General features: G+C 42.8%; 1 protein-coding gene across 1 annotated transcript; it reads left to right on the top strand.

Annotated features, from left to right (window-relative positions):
* The first annotated feature begins 16,306 nt into the window (after window positions 1–16,306).
* LOC124396013 lies at window positions 16,307–18,051 on the top strand. The gene is given in 3 exon segments (XM_046864944.1): window positions 16,307–16,944; window positions 17,037–17,225; window positions 17,228–18,051. Coding segments are annotated over 3 exon segments (1,599 nt in total). The 5' UTR covers window positions 16,307–16,358.
* The last annotated feature ends 218 nt before the right edge of the window (window positions 18,052–18,269 follow it).

The following is an 18,269-nucleotide window of genomic DNA, read 5'->3' as shown; positions in this document are numbered from 1 at the left end:
TTTCCAAGAACTGATAAAAGATTATACTAATAAAAGTCTGCTTGGTGGACGAACAGATAAAGAAATTGTAAAATTGATTCTATGTAGCGAATTTTGCTCCCAAAAAGGGAAATATTAATAATTATAACGGGTTATAATTACTCCTAAATATTAAAATTTAGTTGTTTAATTAAGGGTATGGAATTAACGTTATAATTATTTGGTCTGTTCTTCAGCAAACAGACAGTATAATCTTTTATTAATTCTATAAAAGGGGTATCTCCCTGGCCAAGAAAGGTGACCCCCCCCCCCAACAGGGCTGGTGGATATAGGGAGAACCATAAGGGACAGTACGATGTCTCTAAAGATGCGAATTTCTCCCAAATCTGTGCCAAATTCCTTCCAAATCTGCTTCATCACCTGAGAGTGGAGGCTCCACTCCCCAGGTTTGGATCCCTATCTCAACAGGGTGTTTGCTGCTACATTCAAGCGGCCTGGGATATAAGCTGCTCTGAAGGAGATAAGCTTCCCCTGGGCTCGCAGGAGGATCTGTCGTGCCAGTGCCTGGTAGTTGATGTATAAGACCACCGAGGTGTTGTCCGAGCAGACCAACACGTGATGGCCTTTGGGAGGAAGGCAATTGATGTGCCACCTCAGATGGACACTGTCCCAAAGACCTTGTGCAGAGCGGCCACTCATGACCGCTCCCCATCGTAAGCACAAGGCGATGACCGGGAACTCCCAACACGGGGTCTTGGAGAAGGAACCCGGTATCTCTCTACGCATCTAAGGCACGTAGGCATCGCCATGTAACCTTAATCGTGCCAAGGGGATTGCCCTTCTGAGAGAACCCCTGGGCCACTCTGAGCCACCAATGAAGGGGTCTCATGTACAGGAGGCCAAATAGAATTACACTTGACGCTGCTACCATGAGCCCGAGCAGTCTCTGGAACTGCTTGACAGTGGGTGACTGCCCTTCTCTGCCCTTCCTGACCGCCGTGAGGATGGACGCTATGCGGACAGAGGGAAGCTGCATGCGCATAGTCACCAAATCCCAAATGACGCCGAGATAGGTGGATCTCTGAGACGGAAAAAACTGCACACTCTTTCCGGTATTCAGCCGAAACCCCAGCTCCCTCATGTGAGCGAGAATGACATCTCAATGCTGGACCGCTAACTGCTCTGAATGAGCTAATATCAACCAATCGGCAATATAATTGAGGATACGGATGCCCTGAAGTCTCAGTGGAGCCAGAGCCACATCAATACACTTCGTGAAGGTGCGGGGTGACAGGGCAAGGCTGAATAGAGGAACCCAGTATGGGAATGCTTTGACCTCGAAAGCAAACCCCAGGAACCCCTGTGAGAAGGGAGGATGGGTATGTGAAAGAACGCATCCTTTAGATCTACTGTGACAAACCAATACTGGGATCTGATCTGAGACACGACCTGCTTAAGAGTCAGCATACTGAACTGGAGCCTCATCAAAGCGGTTCAGCTGACGTAGATCTAGGACAGGACGAAACCCACTGTCCTTTTTGTGAACTATGAAACGCCGGCTCTATGACGGAGGGACCACTTTGATAGCCTCCTTCCTCAGGAGAGTATTTGCTTTTCCTTCCAGGACTAGAGCCTGCTTGCTTCTCACCAGAGTGGCGGGCGAGGCCTGAACTGAATTGCGTAGCCTCGCTCTACATTATGCAAGACCAACAGGGACACAGCTGGCAAAGTCCTCCAGGCTGCCAGGTTCTCCCTTAAGGGTATCAGTCTCGAGAGACTGACCTTCAGTGTGTCCAGAGCTGGGGCAGTGCAAAAGCGCTCTGTCTCTGCACTTGGCGGTATAAAGTGCTGGGTTGGGGTTGCGCCCGCTGAGCAGCCTCATGAGAACGGCGTGGGAGATTCCACTGGAATGCCACCGATTGTCTCTTGGACTCCTGGAACCTGTCAACTACTGAATCAACAGTGTCGACCTTGTCCCTGTCCGGCATTTCAGACAGGGTAAGCCAGAGGTGTCTCTCATTTGCAACTAGGGCAGCCATAGACCAGCTGATGGCCTTGGCGGTCTCCTTTTGTTTTAAGGAAGATGCCACACATGGACACCTCGGTGTGCAGGTCAGGGAAAAATGACAAGCCCTAATGTGGAGGCTGTGACGCCGGGAGTAAAACAACTCTCATCAAGCTTGCCCGAGGGAGGGGCTTTATGCTTACTGGCCGGCCAAGCTATATTGAGCTTCTGAACGACACATGTCACAACCTCCATGAGCTCCTCACTATGGGGTTCATAAGAGCCTGCACCCCCTCCCTCGGTGGAAGAGAGGAGGAGCAGTCACATTTTATGTACATTACTGATCTGTTATATACTCTGTATTCCTATTTTATTCTCTCTATATTGTCTCACATTGTCTGTATTATCTTCTATAGTCCAAGCTGAATGAATGGTGTTATCAATGTCTGTACTCTGAGAGTCACTAACAGCTGCAGCCAAATTCCTTGTGTGTGTCAACACACTAGGCCAGTAACCCTGATTCTGATATTTCCCTTTTTGCGAGCTATTTCGCTACACGTTTTTAACATATAAATAACATTTGTTTTAGTGACTGTCATTTCTTAAGCACAACTTTAATATCTTGCAAAAATATTTTATTACTGTAGTTAAAGCTTGACACCAAATTTTTGTCTTGCCAACAAAAACACTTACATTTTAATGTTAACAAAAAAGACAGAGGTAACTTTAGTTACAGAAAGTTAACTTTCAGTTAGCCTAGACTTTGGCTAAGGCAATCACAAACAGCTAGCTAGGAGTAACACCTTTACTAGCGAACCTTTTGGTTACTTAATAATATATAATATGTTTGAAAACACGTTTTTTTCCATTACCACTAACGCTTCACTTATGCAGGCTTGTTATGACTGATGTCTGCATAAAGGAACAAAGGCTACAAATATTAACTCCTTGTCTAACATAGAATGATAACCAGGCGATAGATACAGTGTATACAGAAATTTACAGTGCTTTACTTTTTTCACATTTTATGTTACAGCCTTAATCCAAAATGTATTACATTGAAAAATCCACAGCCTTTGTGTTGACAAAGGCACACACCTGTCTATATAAGGTCCCACATTCAACCCCTTAGTCTTCAGCGCTGCGCCCACGTGACGATATCCCATTGTTCTCAGGTGTTAATGTTTAGCAATAGATTAAATAAAAAGGGAGAACCTTAACTGTGGCAGCGGGGGCGTGGCTGAGCACCGGTTTGTAAATGGAGGGCGAGGCCGGGAGCAGGTAGAGACAGGAATGCCTCACCTGAAGGGAATTCTGTCTAATGAGTGTTCTCTCTCTTGCAGTGACTGCAGTGTGTGTGCCGGAGAACAAGTGACTGAGGCACTGAGCACAGAGCAAATATATAAAATAAAGAAATCTTTGTTGATTCTGAAACTGTCCTGTCATGGCGTTCATTTCCTCAACCCATACGCTCTCCCACAGTAACAATGACTAACTATACATCATTCTAAAGGTCTAAGCCTCAAGCAGCGATTTTGGACCACCGGGACTCTGTCTCCTACCTGCATTGAATTCATCCTTACGGCCGTCAGGATGGTGAAAGAAGACCAGTTACTCATTGGCAAGTCACACCATAAAGTTATGGGAAAGAGTAGTGGAAGTCAGGCTGAGAAAAGAGGGTGACCATGTGTGTGCAGCAGTATGGTTTCATGCCAAGGAAGAGCACCACAGACGCATTATTTGCTTTCAGAATGTTGATGGAGAAGTATAGAGAAGATCAGAAGGAGTTGCATTGTGTGTTTGTGGACTTAGAGAAGTCAGAAGTATGTGAGAGTGGTGCAGGTAATGTATGAGGACAGTGTGACAGCAGTGAAGTGTGCACTGTGAACAGGAAGGCTTTCCACAAGGTTTATAATGGGATGGGTTTTAATGGGAATCTTTGACAATTCTTCCAGAAGCAGCCAGGCCAGTCAAGTTCTTCCACACCAAACTCACTAACATGTTTGTGCACTGGTGCACAGTCATGTTGAAACAGAAACTGGCAATCCCTAAACTGTTCCCACAAAGTTGGGACACTGCTGGGGCTGATGGCAGCAGAGTCCAATGTGGTTCCTGCACATGAGACCAATTCAGTGCTGGCTCAGCTGGCTCTCTCGGAGGGGCAATCCACTCCGTACAATCAAGGTCACATGGTGAGCCTTATGTGCCTAAGATGTGTGGAAAGATCCCGGGTTCCTGTCTCAAGGTGCTGGGAGTCCCCACTCGTCACATGATGCTAACGATGAATGTTTCCCTCAGTTATGAGTGGCCACTCCATCCAAGGTCTTTGGGGAGGGCCCTATCTGCTGTGGCACATCAATTACTTAGAGATGCTGGCCGTGCTGGACCTCAGAGGTAATCATGTGTTGGTCCGTTCTGACCTCTGTGTTCTCTGATATCAACCACCAGGGGCTTGCGCCTTCTGTACAAGCTGGCATGTCACACTTCCCTGTGGGCCCAGGGGAAGCTGCTCTCCATGAGGGCATTGTATATCCTGGGCCAACTAAATGAGGAAGCAGATGCCCTCTCGAGGCAAGGGCTCCCCAAGTGGTGGAGCAGATCTGGGAGAAATTTTACAGAGCTCAAGTGGACCTGTTTGTGAGTCAAGAGACGTTGCACTGTCCCCTCTGGTTTTCCTTACTCCCCCAGCCCCTCTAGACCACAGGCATGGCTGAGGCTGTACCTATATGCCTTCCCTCCTGTCGTGCTGACTAAGTCTATCTCCTTCTGGTGGCCCCCACGGTGGCCAGGAGGACGATGGTTTGTGGACCTGGTAGCCCTTCACGATCACCTTCCCTGGGAGATTCCTCTCAGGTGGGATTTTCTCTTTCAGGCAGGGGACTGTAAGAATTACAGACTACCTCAACCTAGATTCCACCCCACGCTATATCAAATTAAGCTCATCTGCAAAACGGCTTAAATTTCACAAAAGTAGTTGTAGTTTGACAGAATTTCAGTTGTATCAATCGTAATCATAGTCTCAATTGAATCAGTCTGGGAGAGACAGCAAGCCATCAAGGACTATCTCAAACTAAAAAGACCCTGTCTGAGACCCTGATTTATCATTTAAACAATACCCTATCCCAGGAGTGGGCAATTAATTTTTTACAAGGGGCCACATGAGAAACCTGAATTGTGTCAGAGAGCCACACCAACGATAATATTTTAGGGATGCACGGAAATGAAAATTCTTGGCCGAAACAAAAAAAAACAAAAATGAGGAAACCAAGGCCAAAACCGAAACACCGAAAGATTGTCAATTATTAGAACTTATAGAATTTATGGCTATGAGTGTGTACTAACCTAACTAAAATCAATGCATTGCAATTCAAAAAAATAAATCAATTACAAAAGTTTTTTATTTATTATTATAAATTATTGTTATTTATTTGTTACCATTCATAGTATTGACAGACAGACAGCGGTCAATTATTATTAGCAACGGTCTGTTAAACGAAAAGAATTGACCGCCAAACGTTTGGAAGCCCATTCAAGTAAATGGAACGTTCTAATCTACAGCATTAAGAAGAGTCGTGTAATAAAAATAGTCTATTATAATAATTATTATTTTTGGGATCCACAGGGAATGTTTTAAAGATCAACTGGTCGATCAACTGGCGACCAGTGATCTAAGGCAATGAATTCCATAATTTTTTATGTTATGCCTTTTCCCTTGGCACCATCACTGGAAAACTTTCCTGCCTTTTCAAAAACATCTGCTACAGACAGAGAGCGCATGCTCAGATTGACTTTACTTATCTGCATCGCAATCTTCTTATATTTAGAATGGCAATCGGGATGTTTGGGCTTCAGGTTATAAATTAAACCTGACGTGGAGAAACTCTTTGCAGATACATTCAGCGCTGTATGTTTTGCAAATCGCTATCCGTAGGTCTTTCTCCGAAATATTGAAATAACACTAGTTTTACTAGCCCTGCACCTACTAGCACCCCTGCTGAGATTTTCACAGGCTTTCAGCTCCATTGTTCTCCTGCTTTTGTTGTGCAAAACACACCCATTACCTGTGAGGCCTGGCACATTTGCATTTGTTAGGCAGGCCAAGGCAGGCCGAACCTTTGTGTGTGAAATGGAAACCTTCAGAAATGCCTGCCGTATTTATACAAAAGACACACCTTCACAATATATGGATAGACAAGTCTGTTTTATTTTAAAGTGTTTCGAACTTTACAGCGTTTGCAGACCCAGTGTCCGTCGTCCATGACATGTTGCACAGGTAAACCTCCTGTGATTCCTGTTGCAGCTCTCTTGCACCTGGCACTGCGTTGTCTATACATGCCATGGCACAGCAGCTGCAGCAGCTTCAGCAGCCTGCCTCTGTGCCAATATTTCCTTGTGCTGCATGAATCGGCAACGAAGTTCCTCAGCTAGAAGACTCAGAAACAATCTTCTTTTGCCTGTCCACCCTGTACATGCCTTGTACAAAATGTAGGCATTCACCGCCGACAGGTCCAGCATATTGTAAAAAAATGCTACTGGCCACCTGCATGTTGCTGCTCTTACGGAATACATTCGCGCCATTTGGTCCAACTCGTCTGCACCACACTGTAAAAGCAGAGAGAGAGAGAGAGAGAGTCATGAGTCTATGTGCTTTTTTTTCTATAGGCCTGTATAGTACACATCAGAAAACATTGTAGCACTGGTGTAAAATTATACACACATTCACATACCTTAATGTGGTTATAGTCTGTTATTGTGTTGGGTTTTCTCTTTCTGCTGTCACTGATCGTCACATCTTGGTGCATGGAATTTAGAACACACAGTCTTGTTTTTTTTCCAGGTGCATAAATTGTCAAGAACACTGCCACTTCTAAGCACTGAAGTGGAGAACACCTCTCACTGTGCAGTGTCTTTTGCAAGTTGAGGAAGTTCACACCGGACTTTATTCACCGTGACCAGTAGCGTTGTTTTGCGCTGCAGCAGTCTGTGTGACAGTGAAGTAAAGAACTTGTCCGTCGTGACATTTCTCCCATCATCCAAAAATGGCTCCATGACCATGTTCTCTACCAGCCTCTCTTCCTTCTGATGACTGGGGTCCTTTCCCAAGTAAAGAGATGCATTGCAGACATATTTGGTCTCCAAATCCATGGCCATCCAGAACTTGATCCCAAATTTGTCTGGCTTGGTTGCGATATACTGTGTGAATGGACAACGAACCTTGGTAGGGAACAGCTGTTCATCTATGGTCATGTGTTCTCCTGGAGTGAAACTCTCAGCACAGTTCTTGTTGAAGCGCAGCAAATTTGTCTGTTTTCACCCGTTCTGCCCGCGTGTCCTTTGTTATCAAATCGAAGGTGTTGCATAATTGAAATGAATCTCTCAGGGCATTGTCTCTCTGATTACTGGCACCAGAAAGCTTTCTGACCAGCAATCCACAATGGCACCAATGGGACACATGATTGCTCTTACAAACAGAATTGAAATGAATGCCATCAGTTCATGAATTGCCAAATTCCAGTCCGGCTCTGTTCTGCAGGCTTGATGGACCCTGCACTCCCTGATGGTCTGCAGCATTCCCATGTCTAACAGGCAAAGGAAGCTTTGGAGCACGCTTGTAATTTTACGCTGTCGGAAGATAAACAAATAGAGAATGGTAGATTTACATGAACCTCACTCTAAATGGGTTTATATAAATATCATATGTACTATGGCAATGACAAACCTTAGCAGACTCTGTGGGTCCAGCTTGTGCAGTGAAGCACGATTGATTTGCTACTGCACTGGGCATTCCAATGTCCTCCTCTACCCACACAGTGCCATCTTTTGCCATCTGGCTCAGACAGGGCTTCCTAGTACCATGGTGCATCTTCCGTGGAGGCATGTTGGGTTCTTTTTCCGTCTCCTTTTTGGATCTTCTGAGGAGGTATCAGTGGCCTGATATCTCCTCATGAAATCTCTCCTCCATCAGAGTCTGCTTCGTCCATTTCCTGAAGCCAGGCCAAAGCCTGTTGCGTGGAGAGGTTCTTCCTACGTGGCAGTGATACGGAGGCCATCCTAATGTGTTCTCAAAAATGCGAAAAAGAAATTTTTCTCCTGCCTGGGTCAGTCTGCTTTTATGCACAGCACTGTGCTGTAGTCATGCAATGCCACTCCCTTACATACACAGTCACAATGGACAGAATGGACCATAACTTCAGCTTATGACATTTGTGTACAAACATACATTGGAGACTGAAGTGTTAGCAAGTTTTCATTTTATTCATGTCATTGTATTAGCAACTTTTTATTCTGTTTTCACAATTTTTTATAAATAAAACAGACTTGTTTCCATATAATGTAAATGTGTGTCTTTAAAATTTGCAGTTCAGTCAATGTGTGGCATATTTTGTATAGATACGGCAGGCATTTCTGAAGGTTTCCAAGTTACACACAGAGGTTTGGCCTTGGATATGAGCTACTCTGAGTAAACAAATGCCAGGCCTCACAGGTGATGGGTGGTTTGCACAACAAAAGCAGGAGGAGAATCGAGCTGAAGAACTGTGAAAATCTCAACAGGGGTGAATAACACCTCGGGACTTGCACCAGAAAATGAAAGGCAGTAAACCTAGTGATAAGTACACACCACAGACATGTTGGCTCTTATCCAGATAACCGTGTGCTGGCTGGGCTTTTTTATTGCGTCATTACAATTTTGTTTCTGCCGTGTTGTTTCGGTGATTTAGGTATTTTTGCTGAACATTTTCAGTAGCCGAATTTTCGGTGCATCCATGATTTTTATGATTGGCCTCACGCGGGCCAGACAGGGACGTACAAAGGGCCACCTAATCCTGACCTGCTGGGGGGCCGGTATCAGCAAAGGTGTAAACAACAGTGACCCCCGCCTCGATCACCCAGCCAGTTGTTCCCTTATGTATGTCCTACATGTAATTTACATTTAAAGGATAACTCCGGTCTATACTTTCAAGGGAAGAACAATATAAAATATCTGGGCCGAGTTTGCTCTGCAACTACAACTATTGTTACGGCGTTATCTTAAAGTATCTACATAACGTGTAGCTGTAACTGATTATTAAGTACATCGCTAAACACGGCTCACAAGGGCTGTTTGATGGAATAGAGAAGGTTGGTGATAAGCTATGTTAGTGGGCTGTTTCTAAGTTTGAAAGTTATCCAAAGATGCCTAGCAACAAACAAGGAGAAATTGCAAATGCATTTCAGGGAGTTTTTGCCTCCTATAAGGTAACCAGGAGGAGACTAGATGAGCTGGAGGTTGAAAATAAGCAGCTTGATTCTAGAGTCAGTATCGGAGACAATTATACAAAAAATTACCAAGTCAGTGAAACAATATGGAAAGAAGAAAAGGACAGAATGCAGAAAGAGATCGCATTTCTGAAAACTAACAACAGTATGCTCAAATCATCTGTTGAAACCTTGTTTAATGATTTGGAGGAATCTAATGCTGCCTGTCAGTTTCTGATAAAGAATGGCAGAATTGAGGAAAATCCCAGTAAAAGGTTGGTAGATGTTGCATTATATAACCGAGTTCCAGGAATATTAGATTTGCAGAAAGACAGTGATAAGGGTTGGGGGAGAGAGTCTCAGTTACTTAATAGTGAATACTTTGGCTATACAGTTTTCAGTAGCACCAATTCATGACACTACGACTATGAGAGCTAATGAAGGAGGGGAGGAGACAATGGTTTCGACTCTGGTCAGAGGGTTTAGCTAGAAGGAGGGTTTAACTAGAAACCGTGATTAAAAATATTGGGAAATTTGATCCTGTAAAAAAGGATCCCTTAGATTTTCTGAAAAACCTGTAACAATATGCCAACATTTACAAATGTACAGATGGTAAAACATGCATTTTGTTAACCCTTTGTTTGCCTGACACCTTGTCTGGAGCCTTAACTAAGAAAGTAATGGACAAAAATGCAAATAAGTTCGAGAGAAAACAGGCACTGCTTGAAGTGTTAGGGCTGATGTCAGTTAACTGGGATAAAATAGCTGACATTCACATGCGTAAAGGGGAGCACCCAGTGGCATTTTCTGAGCGATTATTTGATGGCTTTAAAACTTTCAGTAGCAATCCTGATATTACTCAGAATGATGTCAGCTTTAAATCTGTCTTGATTAAGAAGTGTGATCCCCTCACCTACTCTGCATTAGCAATGCATGTGACACATTTATCTGAATACAATGATATTACAGTAAAACCCTGTTGTTCGTGCATAATTTGTTCTTGAAAATTGCTCATAGGTCCATTTGCTCATACGTTCAAACTGATTTTCCCCATAAGAATGAATGTAAAAGATCTCATTCGATCGCTTATTTCTGCACTTAAAAAGTTTTTGTAGCCTATTTTAACAAATACACTGCACATTACCGTATTGTAAACATAATTTAACACTGACCCATGTGATAGTGGTTGAGTGTGATGCGCACAACGCTCGAACCTTCTATTTACTTTCGTTTTCACAGCACCATCACTGATTTTCTTGGGAGACATTTCTCAAGATTTCTAGTAAAATAAAAATATAAAACTAAAAAAAAGTTAAGTTTTTGCTGCACTGAACAACAAGAGCGACCGAGTGATACGTCATCAACTAAGCGACTGATGCTTCCCTCCGCCGAAAAAGGGGAACCGGCAGCGTGGGTTTGCTCTTGCCTTCAAAATTTGCTCGTGAAAAAGGGTCAAATTTTGCAAGCGAGTTTGCTCGTACTATAGGTTGCTCGTACAACAGGGTTTTACTGTATTACTAAGATGATACAGTTTTACAGCAGTTTACAACCGCGACGTCCCCTTGGTCCAAACTGTAAACCAACAATCTAAATCGGGTTTATAAAACAGTTTGTAAAAACATACAAAACAGCAGCTAGCGCTCTTTGGCCGCACCTGAAAACAAACGAACAATACAAACAAAACATTTCAAAAAGTTTCCCCCTTCCCACAATAAAGTTGCTTACCTCACAAACGAGGTTAAACTATTGTCACTATATGCTACCTGCATTCATGCACACATTCCTACAAACAACACACATTCAGACCATGATCAGCAACTAATAAAATAAAAAAATAAAACAGACGACTCACCAGGGGGAAAGCAACAGGAAAGTATAAGCAAAAATACTTTTTCTAGCCAGACAGCCTACAGATAGGAAGGGAATCAAAGTGCCCCACTCAACTGTGCTTTTTATAAAGCCACGACCACGCCTAAATAATTACGTGGCACAGGTGTGCTCAATGTCAAAGCGCAACGCCGCAGCAGCAGGCGTGTCTTCGGATTTAAAATCCACCCATTATTTATGCATGTCTATTTATCTTTATTTTAAAGACATTTAACTGGTCACATTCGTCTATAGAAACCACTGAGATAATAGAACAATTGTTTAGTCATTAGATAATTAAATGTGTCTGTTAACTATGTTGAACCAATCTCTCAAGGTGGAATTGTATGTGTTATCTCTACCATAAGTAACACCAACAATACCACAGTAAAGAGTAGAGTTAACTGCTAAATTTTAACATGTAATGTGTCAGGGTGCGAGTGAAACAGGAGGCGGAAGCCAGAGTACAGCTCATTTGGGTTTTAATGATAAGAGTGAGGGAGAGAGACACACACACACAAGCAAGTGCACGCACTCACTCTCACACACACACACACACACACACACACCACACACACACGGCAGTCCTTAGGCTGAGAGAGTCCGAGGTGCGCTTGGGGAGAAGCGCAGCTGATCCAAGATGCGCAGGGAGAAGAAGTGCAGCCGGTATAGGAGAGCGGAGTCGGATCCTGTATGAAACACTGAACACATACATACAGTCGTATGTAATGTCTGACAGATCCAATACCGAACAGGGAGTGAGTTTAAATGAGGGGTTTATGTGGGAGCGGGGTAGAGTGATGATGAGTCCCAGGTGTGCATAGTTAAGCCTGGAGCTCCAGGGAGAGCGTAGGCGTGAGAGCCACAAAAAGAGGGCGTGGCAGGTGGATCCCTGATATAATGCTTCTCCCCACAGCATTTAGAGGTGCTACACTTTAAACTTAAGTTATGCTTTGACTTTCATCCCATTTAATGTTTGTTTATTGTTAATGTGCCTAGTGTTTTTATAGAAAACTCCAGATATGCTGGGAACTTTTATGTGTGAAAAGGGGAGGGGGGCAATTCTTTCTGTTTCCCTGAGTTTTTCCGAATCACCAAACAAAGATGGCTGAATGGATGGTAACATTGGCCTTATCAGTGACGAGAATGATGCAAGAATACACAGAGCAACAACGAGCACTTAATGCTGGTTTGGTAAAGATGAGACCATATCAACAGACATCATTCGAACCAAAAGAGCAATTAGTTTGTTATCCCAGAATTGTATTTTTCCTATTCCGGTTTAATTTGGAATGTAACCATAAAGATCACTGTATGCATGTATGTATATTCCTCATTATTGGCCAAGTATTACAATTCTATGATCACTATAGGACATTCCCATCGTTTATGATTGTTTTTTTTTTTATTATTATTATTAAGACTTTACTGTTTGTGTATGTAATTTCCTATTTCTGACAGTGTATTATGTTCTATTGTATATGTTTTATGTTAATGTAGCGTCTGGCACAGATCATTTAGATTTCATGTCCCAGGCATTCCTTTTAACCTATGACATCTTTACCTCAATCAAAAGTTGAAACTTTTATTGGGGGTAATATAGTCGTAAAGTGCCACACTCCCCCTTTTTAAAGAAACAAACCGGACCAGACCCTGAACTCCTGTTGAGTTCACCAAGACCCCCTAATCCTAAAACACACACCCACACACAACTGGCTCCAGAAGGTCTAGATCCTACCACAAGATGAGATAACCCCATGCAGGTTCTCTGTTGACCGCATAGAGACCGCGACCATAAAACACCCACACATACACAATGCACACACACACACACACACACTGATACAATGAAGCATTCCTTTTCTAATTAAACAAAATGAATAAGATGCTCCACACCCCACGACATTAACCTATACTTGTATGTATCTCCTTTATTGTTTATAGTTGTACGCTAAAGATCCTATTAATGTAACTCTATTAATGTGTCTCTTCTATTAAGGCTTAATTGACTTATTATCTGTTCTTTACTTTCCTGACAAGGGTGCATTTAATTTGATCAGAATACGACATTGTACTAACATCCGTTATACGTTAATTACTGGTCCCAGCACGTTATTGTATACCTGTTCTAATGCTGTATGTCCTTTCAAGGCCTGATGTCAGAATTTATAAAAAATTATCTGCTCTTCACTTTCCTAATGAAAGTGCATTTTGTTTTGTGTTTTCATTCTTTTATCAGAACATAATGTTGTAATTAGTTACACTTTGACTACCGATCTATGTATGTAATGTACCGCTGCCGTTATGCCATCAATCCTCTCGTGTTTAGTATCCAAATGACCACAAAATTATCTGTAACTTACTTTTCAAACAATGGTACATTTTATTGGATCAGGAAAGTCACCATACTGTCTCAATACACTTCAGATAAAACTTTAAAGTTCTATAATCCCAACCATGCCCACAGACACATGGAACAATGGGGAGTTTTTCCCTCCAAAATCTCAACCCTTAGTATTGGCCGTTCCCCCAAAGATGTGTGGAGTTCGAGACCTTTAAAATATCACGAACACCACCAATCGTTGGTCAGACGTCTGAAACAGCTTGGAAACGACTCTCTTTCTTCAAGATCTTCCGCAAGCTTCACTTCCAAGAACAACCACCGCTCTGATCTTCAGGAGAACCTGGAAGAACATCTGACCCCACCCTAACTGGCTCTTCAAAGATTTCCTTTTGCATCCGGACTCTTGTGCAACAAGCCAATGCAAGTAACCGTTTCCTTTACCAACGAATTTAGATGCGTATTTTAAGTCTTAGTAAATCTTAAGGTGAATTTAAATTCCTGTGACGATTTCCCAGTTAGGGTGTGCTTAATTTTGAAGCTTAAACATTTCCATCCATCCCTTTCATTTTCCTCTTTCTTCTTGTTCCTTCCTCTTCCTCCTTTCCTAGTTTTAACCTTTGTTTTATTTATTTTGTTTTCTTCATTTCTTTGTTTGTTCGTGTAGCTAGTTCTTTGTGTGTTTGTCTCATTTATTAAACGCCATATTGTTCACAAGTGATCGTCTCTGGGTACGCTCAGAATGCAAAGTTCCTGCAATATTCGGTCTGAACTACTTGCTCTTTTAATTTAATTTACGGTATAAAGTAAAAGGGGGTTACGTCTTTCTTGGCCAGGGAGATACCTCTTTTATAGAATTAATATAAATTATACTGTCTGTTTGGCGGACGAACAGACAAATAAATGTAATGTTAATTCCATTACCGTCAATTCAACTTAACTTAAATATTTATAATTACTATAAATATTTACCTTTCTTTGCGAGCTAAATTCGCTACATATAATGGTGGAGAATGCGGCAGTTGTTCAGACTTTGTTTTTGTTAACTAACTCAGCGTCAATTCACTTGTGTTAATTTACTGTGCGCTTGGGGTGAGATAGGACGCAACGTAGACTACGCTTTAGTGATCACTATTTTGTTTTATTTTATGTTATTTTGTTCCTATTTGTAAGTCACGATTAATCGAAAAAAAAAAAAAAAAGAGAAGAATTTAAACTGCAGTTATAATATTAAAATCCTCGTAAAGACGAAGAAATCTCTTTACTGCACATTTTAATATTATTGAATCAGCTACGGGACGAAGAAATCTCCCATAGTTAGATTAAAGATTGATTTGAGCGTGTTCCTCTTATCATCTTTTAAGGCCTTGTAACTGCATCGCTGTTGAAGTAATTGCGTGTTCCAATTTACTTCAAACCAGATGATAATACTCCGTTTAGGTTTAAACATCAGAGTAGCTAACTGATGCGTGCCTAATGCAGACCCAATCATAAATATACTACTGACTAGTTGTTGATTGGTATGTAAAGGGAGTTGAAAACCTTGATCAAGTGATTATTAGAACAGCGAAGAAACCCTGTTCTTTTGTTTATTTATTTATTTTGGGGGGCAGCGAAGCAAACCTGACCCACCCACTGTGTGCCGTTGAGTGGCACAAATCGTGGAATTTGTGGAAAGAAGAAACCTTTCCTCAGTTGTTAAACTGTGTTTCGAGTAGTGTAACTCCTATCAGCTAACTCTTAAGACCAAATCTTACATATCAACAGCGAAGGAACCCTGTTGACTATATACTTATTCAATTTTACCTTTATTATTAGTTGCGTCCTCTCAGCATTAACTTATAGAGGCAACGAATAAAGCTTGCTTCCTTAATTTGACACTGGTCAAAATAAGGTCGCATGACACGTAGGGTCAAGAATAATCTTATCAATCGTTATCAATCACCCCCACTAGATTAGTTAGGGCCCCACACTTCCAGATAAACCACAGGGGACAGGTTATCTAAGTAATTAATACCTTTGCAAGCGCCCCCACCTCTAACTTCAGTGTGTGTGAACTCTCTCTCTCTCTCTCTCTCTCTACCTCCTGGTTTGTTTGTCTTTAATTTTATTTCATTTTATTTTTACTATCTTCAATTAATATTGTTTTGTTATTCTTATTTTTAATTTTTTTTCTCCCTTTTCTCCCTTTTATTATTTTTTATTATTATAAATTTTGGTTTATTTTGGTTTGGTTATTTCTTACTTTATTACTATTATTAGTAAATTTTTTTTTCCTTCCTTTTACTGAATTTTTATTTTGACATTTTGTTATCGACTTTTATTTGCTTTATCATTATTATTATCATTATTTTTATTTCTCTAATTTTTCCCTGCTCATTGATTTACTACCCACTTCCTCTCACTTATTTTAAATTAAATTTTAAACAGAGGGTGAAGCTAAAATTTAAAATTAAGTGCTATTTAGGTTCGACCTTATAGCCCTTCCCCTTTCAGGCCTCGTCCTGCTCTATCACTTATTGTGAGTTTGATCTGTCTATTTTCATTCTATTTGGTTGTGACGTGAGGTAAAGGCCTAACTGGGAAATCATCACAGTGAACTTAAAGTAGCCAAACCTTTAAGGTGATCCATTAGGTTATCACGCCGCTAGCCCGATCCGGCCTCCGCTAACTGTCTAAACTAGTCAGTTCAAATTGAGTGTAGAGTACGTTCTCGTCTATTTAGGCCACCAATACTGTAAGAACTTGCATTGGCCCTCGTCTGTCTCTCTCTCTTCGCCAGTGAGCCAGCATGTCCAGACCATCCAGCCCTGAGGTACACTGGGACCAGCTAGAGACCTGGTTGAACGCCCTGACGGGTTTGTTCCCGAAACTGCTGTTGATCTGCAACACCTGAGCCGGGAACAGCTTGATGACAACCTGAGTGCGGTGATGTCCCACAATCCTACGCAGGACTATAGCCACAAGGAGCTGGCCAAAATCCTCGGATTACTGACCTACAACCTCATCGCCCAGGCAAAGATGGATGAAGTAAAAGTTTCTCGCCTGCAACAGGAATCGTTGTCATTTCGGATCCAAGCTGAGGAGGCTCAGAGGAATCTGGCACAAGCTCACGACCAGCTAGACCAAATCATGGCAGAGACTCAGAGCCAACGAGGAACGGCAGATGAAAAGGACGCAGAGCTACAGGAGGAAGTAAAAGGACTACAACAGGCCCTGATTGATCTCCGCGTAGACACAGCGCGCAGAGAGCAGCAGGAAAAGGACACTAGTGAGGAACTCCAACAAGCCAAGGCTCTTTTGATAAGAGCAGAGACTGAACTTAAGGATAGAGTTGCCAGAGCTAAGGCATACGAAGGGCATCTGCAAAGTGCCCGGGAGGAAATCAATGCCCTGTATCAAGAAAGAACTCACTTAAAAGACAAACTTGACACAGCTCACAGGGAGCTAAAACATGCATATAGATTACAAAGTGACTCTGAAAAAGAAATACCCAACATGGAATTTCCCTTAACCAGTGAACTAATATCTCCAAAACAAGAATCAACATTTCAAAAGGGGGCGAGAGACCCCGACTCAAGACCTCCCCAGGGTGGGAGACTTTTCAAGAAACCCTGTTTCCCGGTCACAGTGTGGCCCCTAAGGAATTGGACAAACTGGCTAGAAACATCTCTACTTTCACGCCAGAGCCTGCAGGAGGCTATGACATACATGCCTACCTACAAGACATTGACTTTCATTTACAGACTGTAGCCAATGTTACTACACGAGATCACCTCTACCTCCTCAGGATCACTTCCAGCCGCTGGCGCGGAGCTTCCTGGACCGGCAGCCAGACAAGATCAAAGCGGATTATCAGCAGCTTCAAAAGGCCCTGATTAAGGAGTTCTCTGACCCAGAGTCAGAGCAAGGACTGTTTACTGCTCTGGATCTAAAACAGAGCAGGCATGAAACCACACAAGCCTATTACAACAGGCTCCGACAGGCCTACTTCGGAGCCCGAAATGAGCCAGGAATGGAGGAAGAGTTCAACTTCAAAACCTTGTTCCTCAGAAACCTGCACCCTGCTGTGAGTCATCACCTGGGGGTCCTGGTCTGCCCACGGGAAATGTCCATCCAGCAGCTGCGAGACTTAGCCCGAAAAGCCTATACCAAGCAAAGGACTGTACCCGAAAAAACTGTAAAAGGGGCAGCAATCTATTCTGTCTCCGAGCAGTGCTCAGAACTGGCACTAGAGGGCACCCAGCAACGCTATCGTGACAAACCTGCCCAACAAGTGTCACGACGCTTTCCAACCAACAGAGAACCACATGGTTACGGCGGTGCCCGGCCCAAATACCAAGCTGGACGCCCTGGGAGATCCTGGGACAGACAACGACCACCATTCAACCCAAAAGACGGAACCACCTGGGAAGGATCTAAATGGCCCAAAGGAAACTGGCACTCGCCAACACGAGCATCAGGCTTCGACTGGAAACAGCAAAAACCCCAGCAACATGGACTACCAATAACACAAGACCCAGAAAACACATTGGAAACAGCAGAGATTTTGAGAATTTTAAAGGAAATCATCCAAGAAAAACACCACAAAAAAGACAAGGAGGACAAATCAGATCAATTATGACTAAGCCGGAAACCTGACCTGAACACTCACGATATGTCCTCGCAAACCGAACCACCAGAGGCCGCCAACTTCCAACACCAAACCTCCAGCCAGAACCCCAAGAGTGCTGTTTTAATGGTCTGCCTCCCCGATGAGCCACTTGAATCCAGTTCTGATTGCCTGTCAGTCACTACACCTGCCCCAGGGCCAAGGCTCCTAGGGAACCTGCTTGAAAAAGG

This window comes from Silurus meridionalis, chromosome 13 (assembly GCF_014805685.1).
Source record: "Silurus meridionalis isolate SWU-2019-XX chromosome 13, ASM1480568v1, whole genome shotgun sequence".
Classification (NCBI taxonomy): domain Eukaryota; kingdom Metazoa; phylum Chordata; class Actinopteri; order Siluriformes; family Siluridae; genus Silurus; species Silurus meridionalis.
Note: the sequence above shows the minus strand (reverse complement) of the source record. Positions and strands in the feature narration are given on the sequence as shown.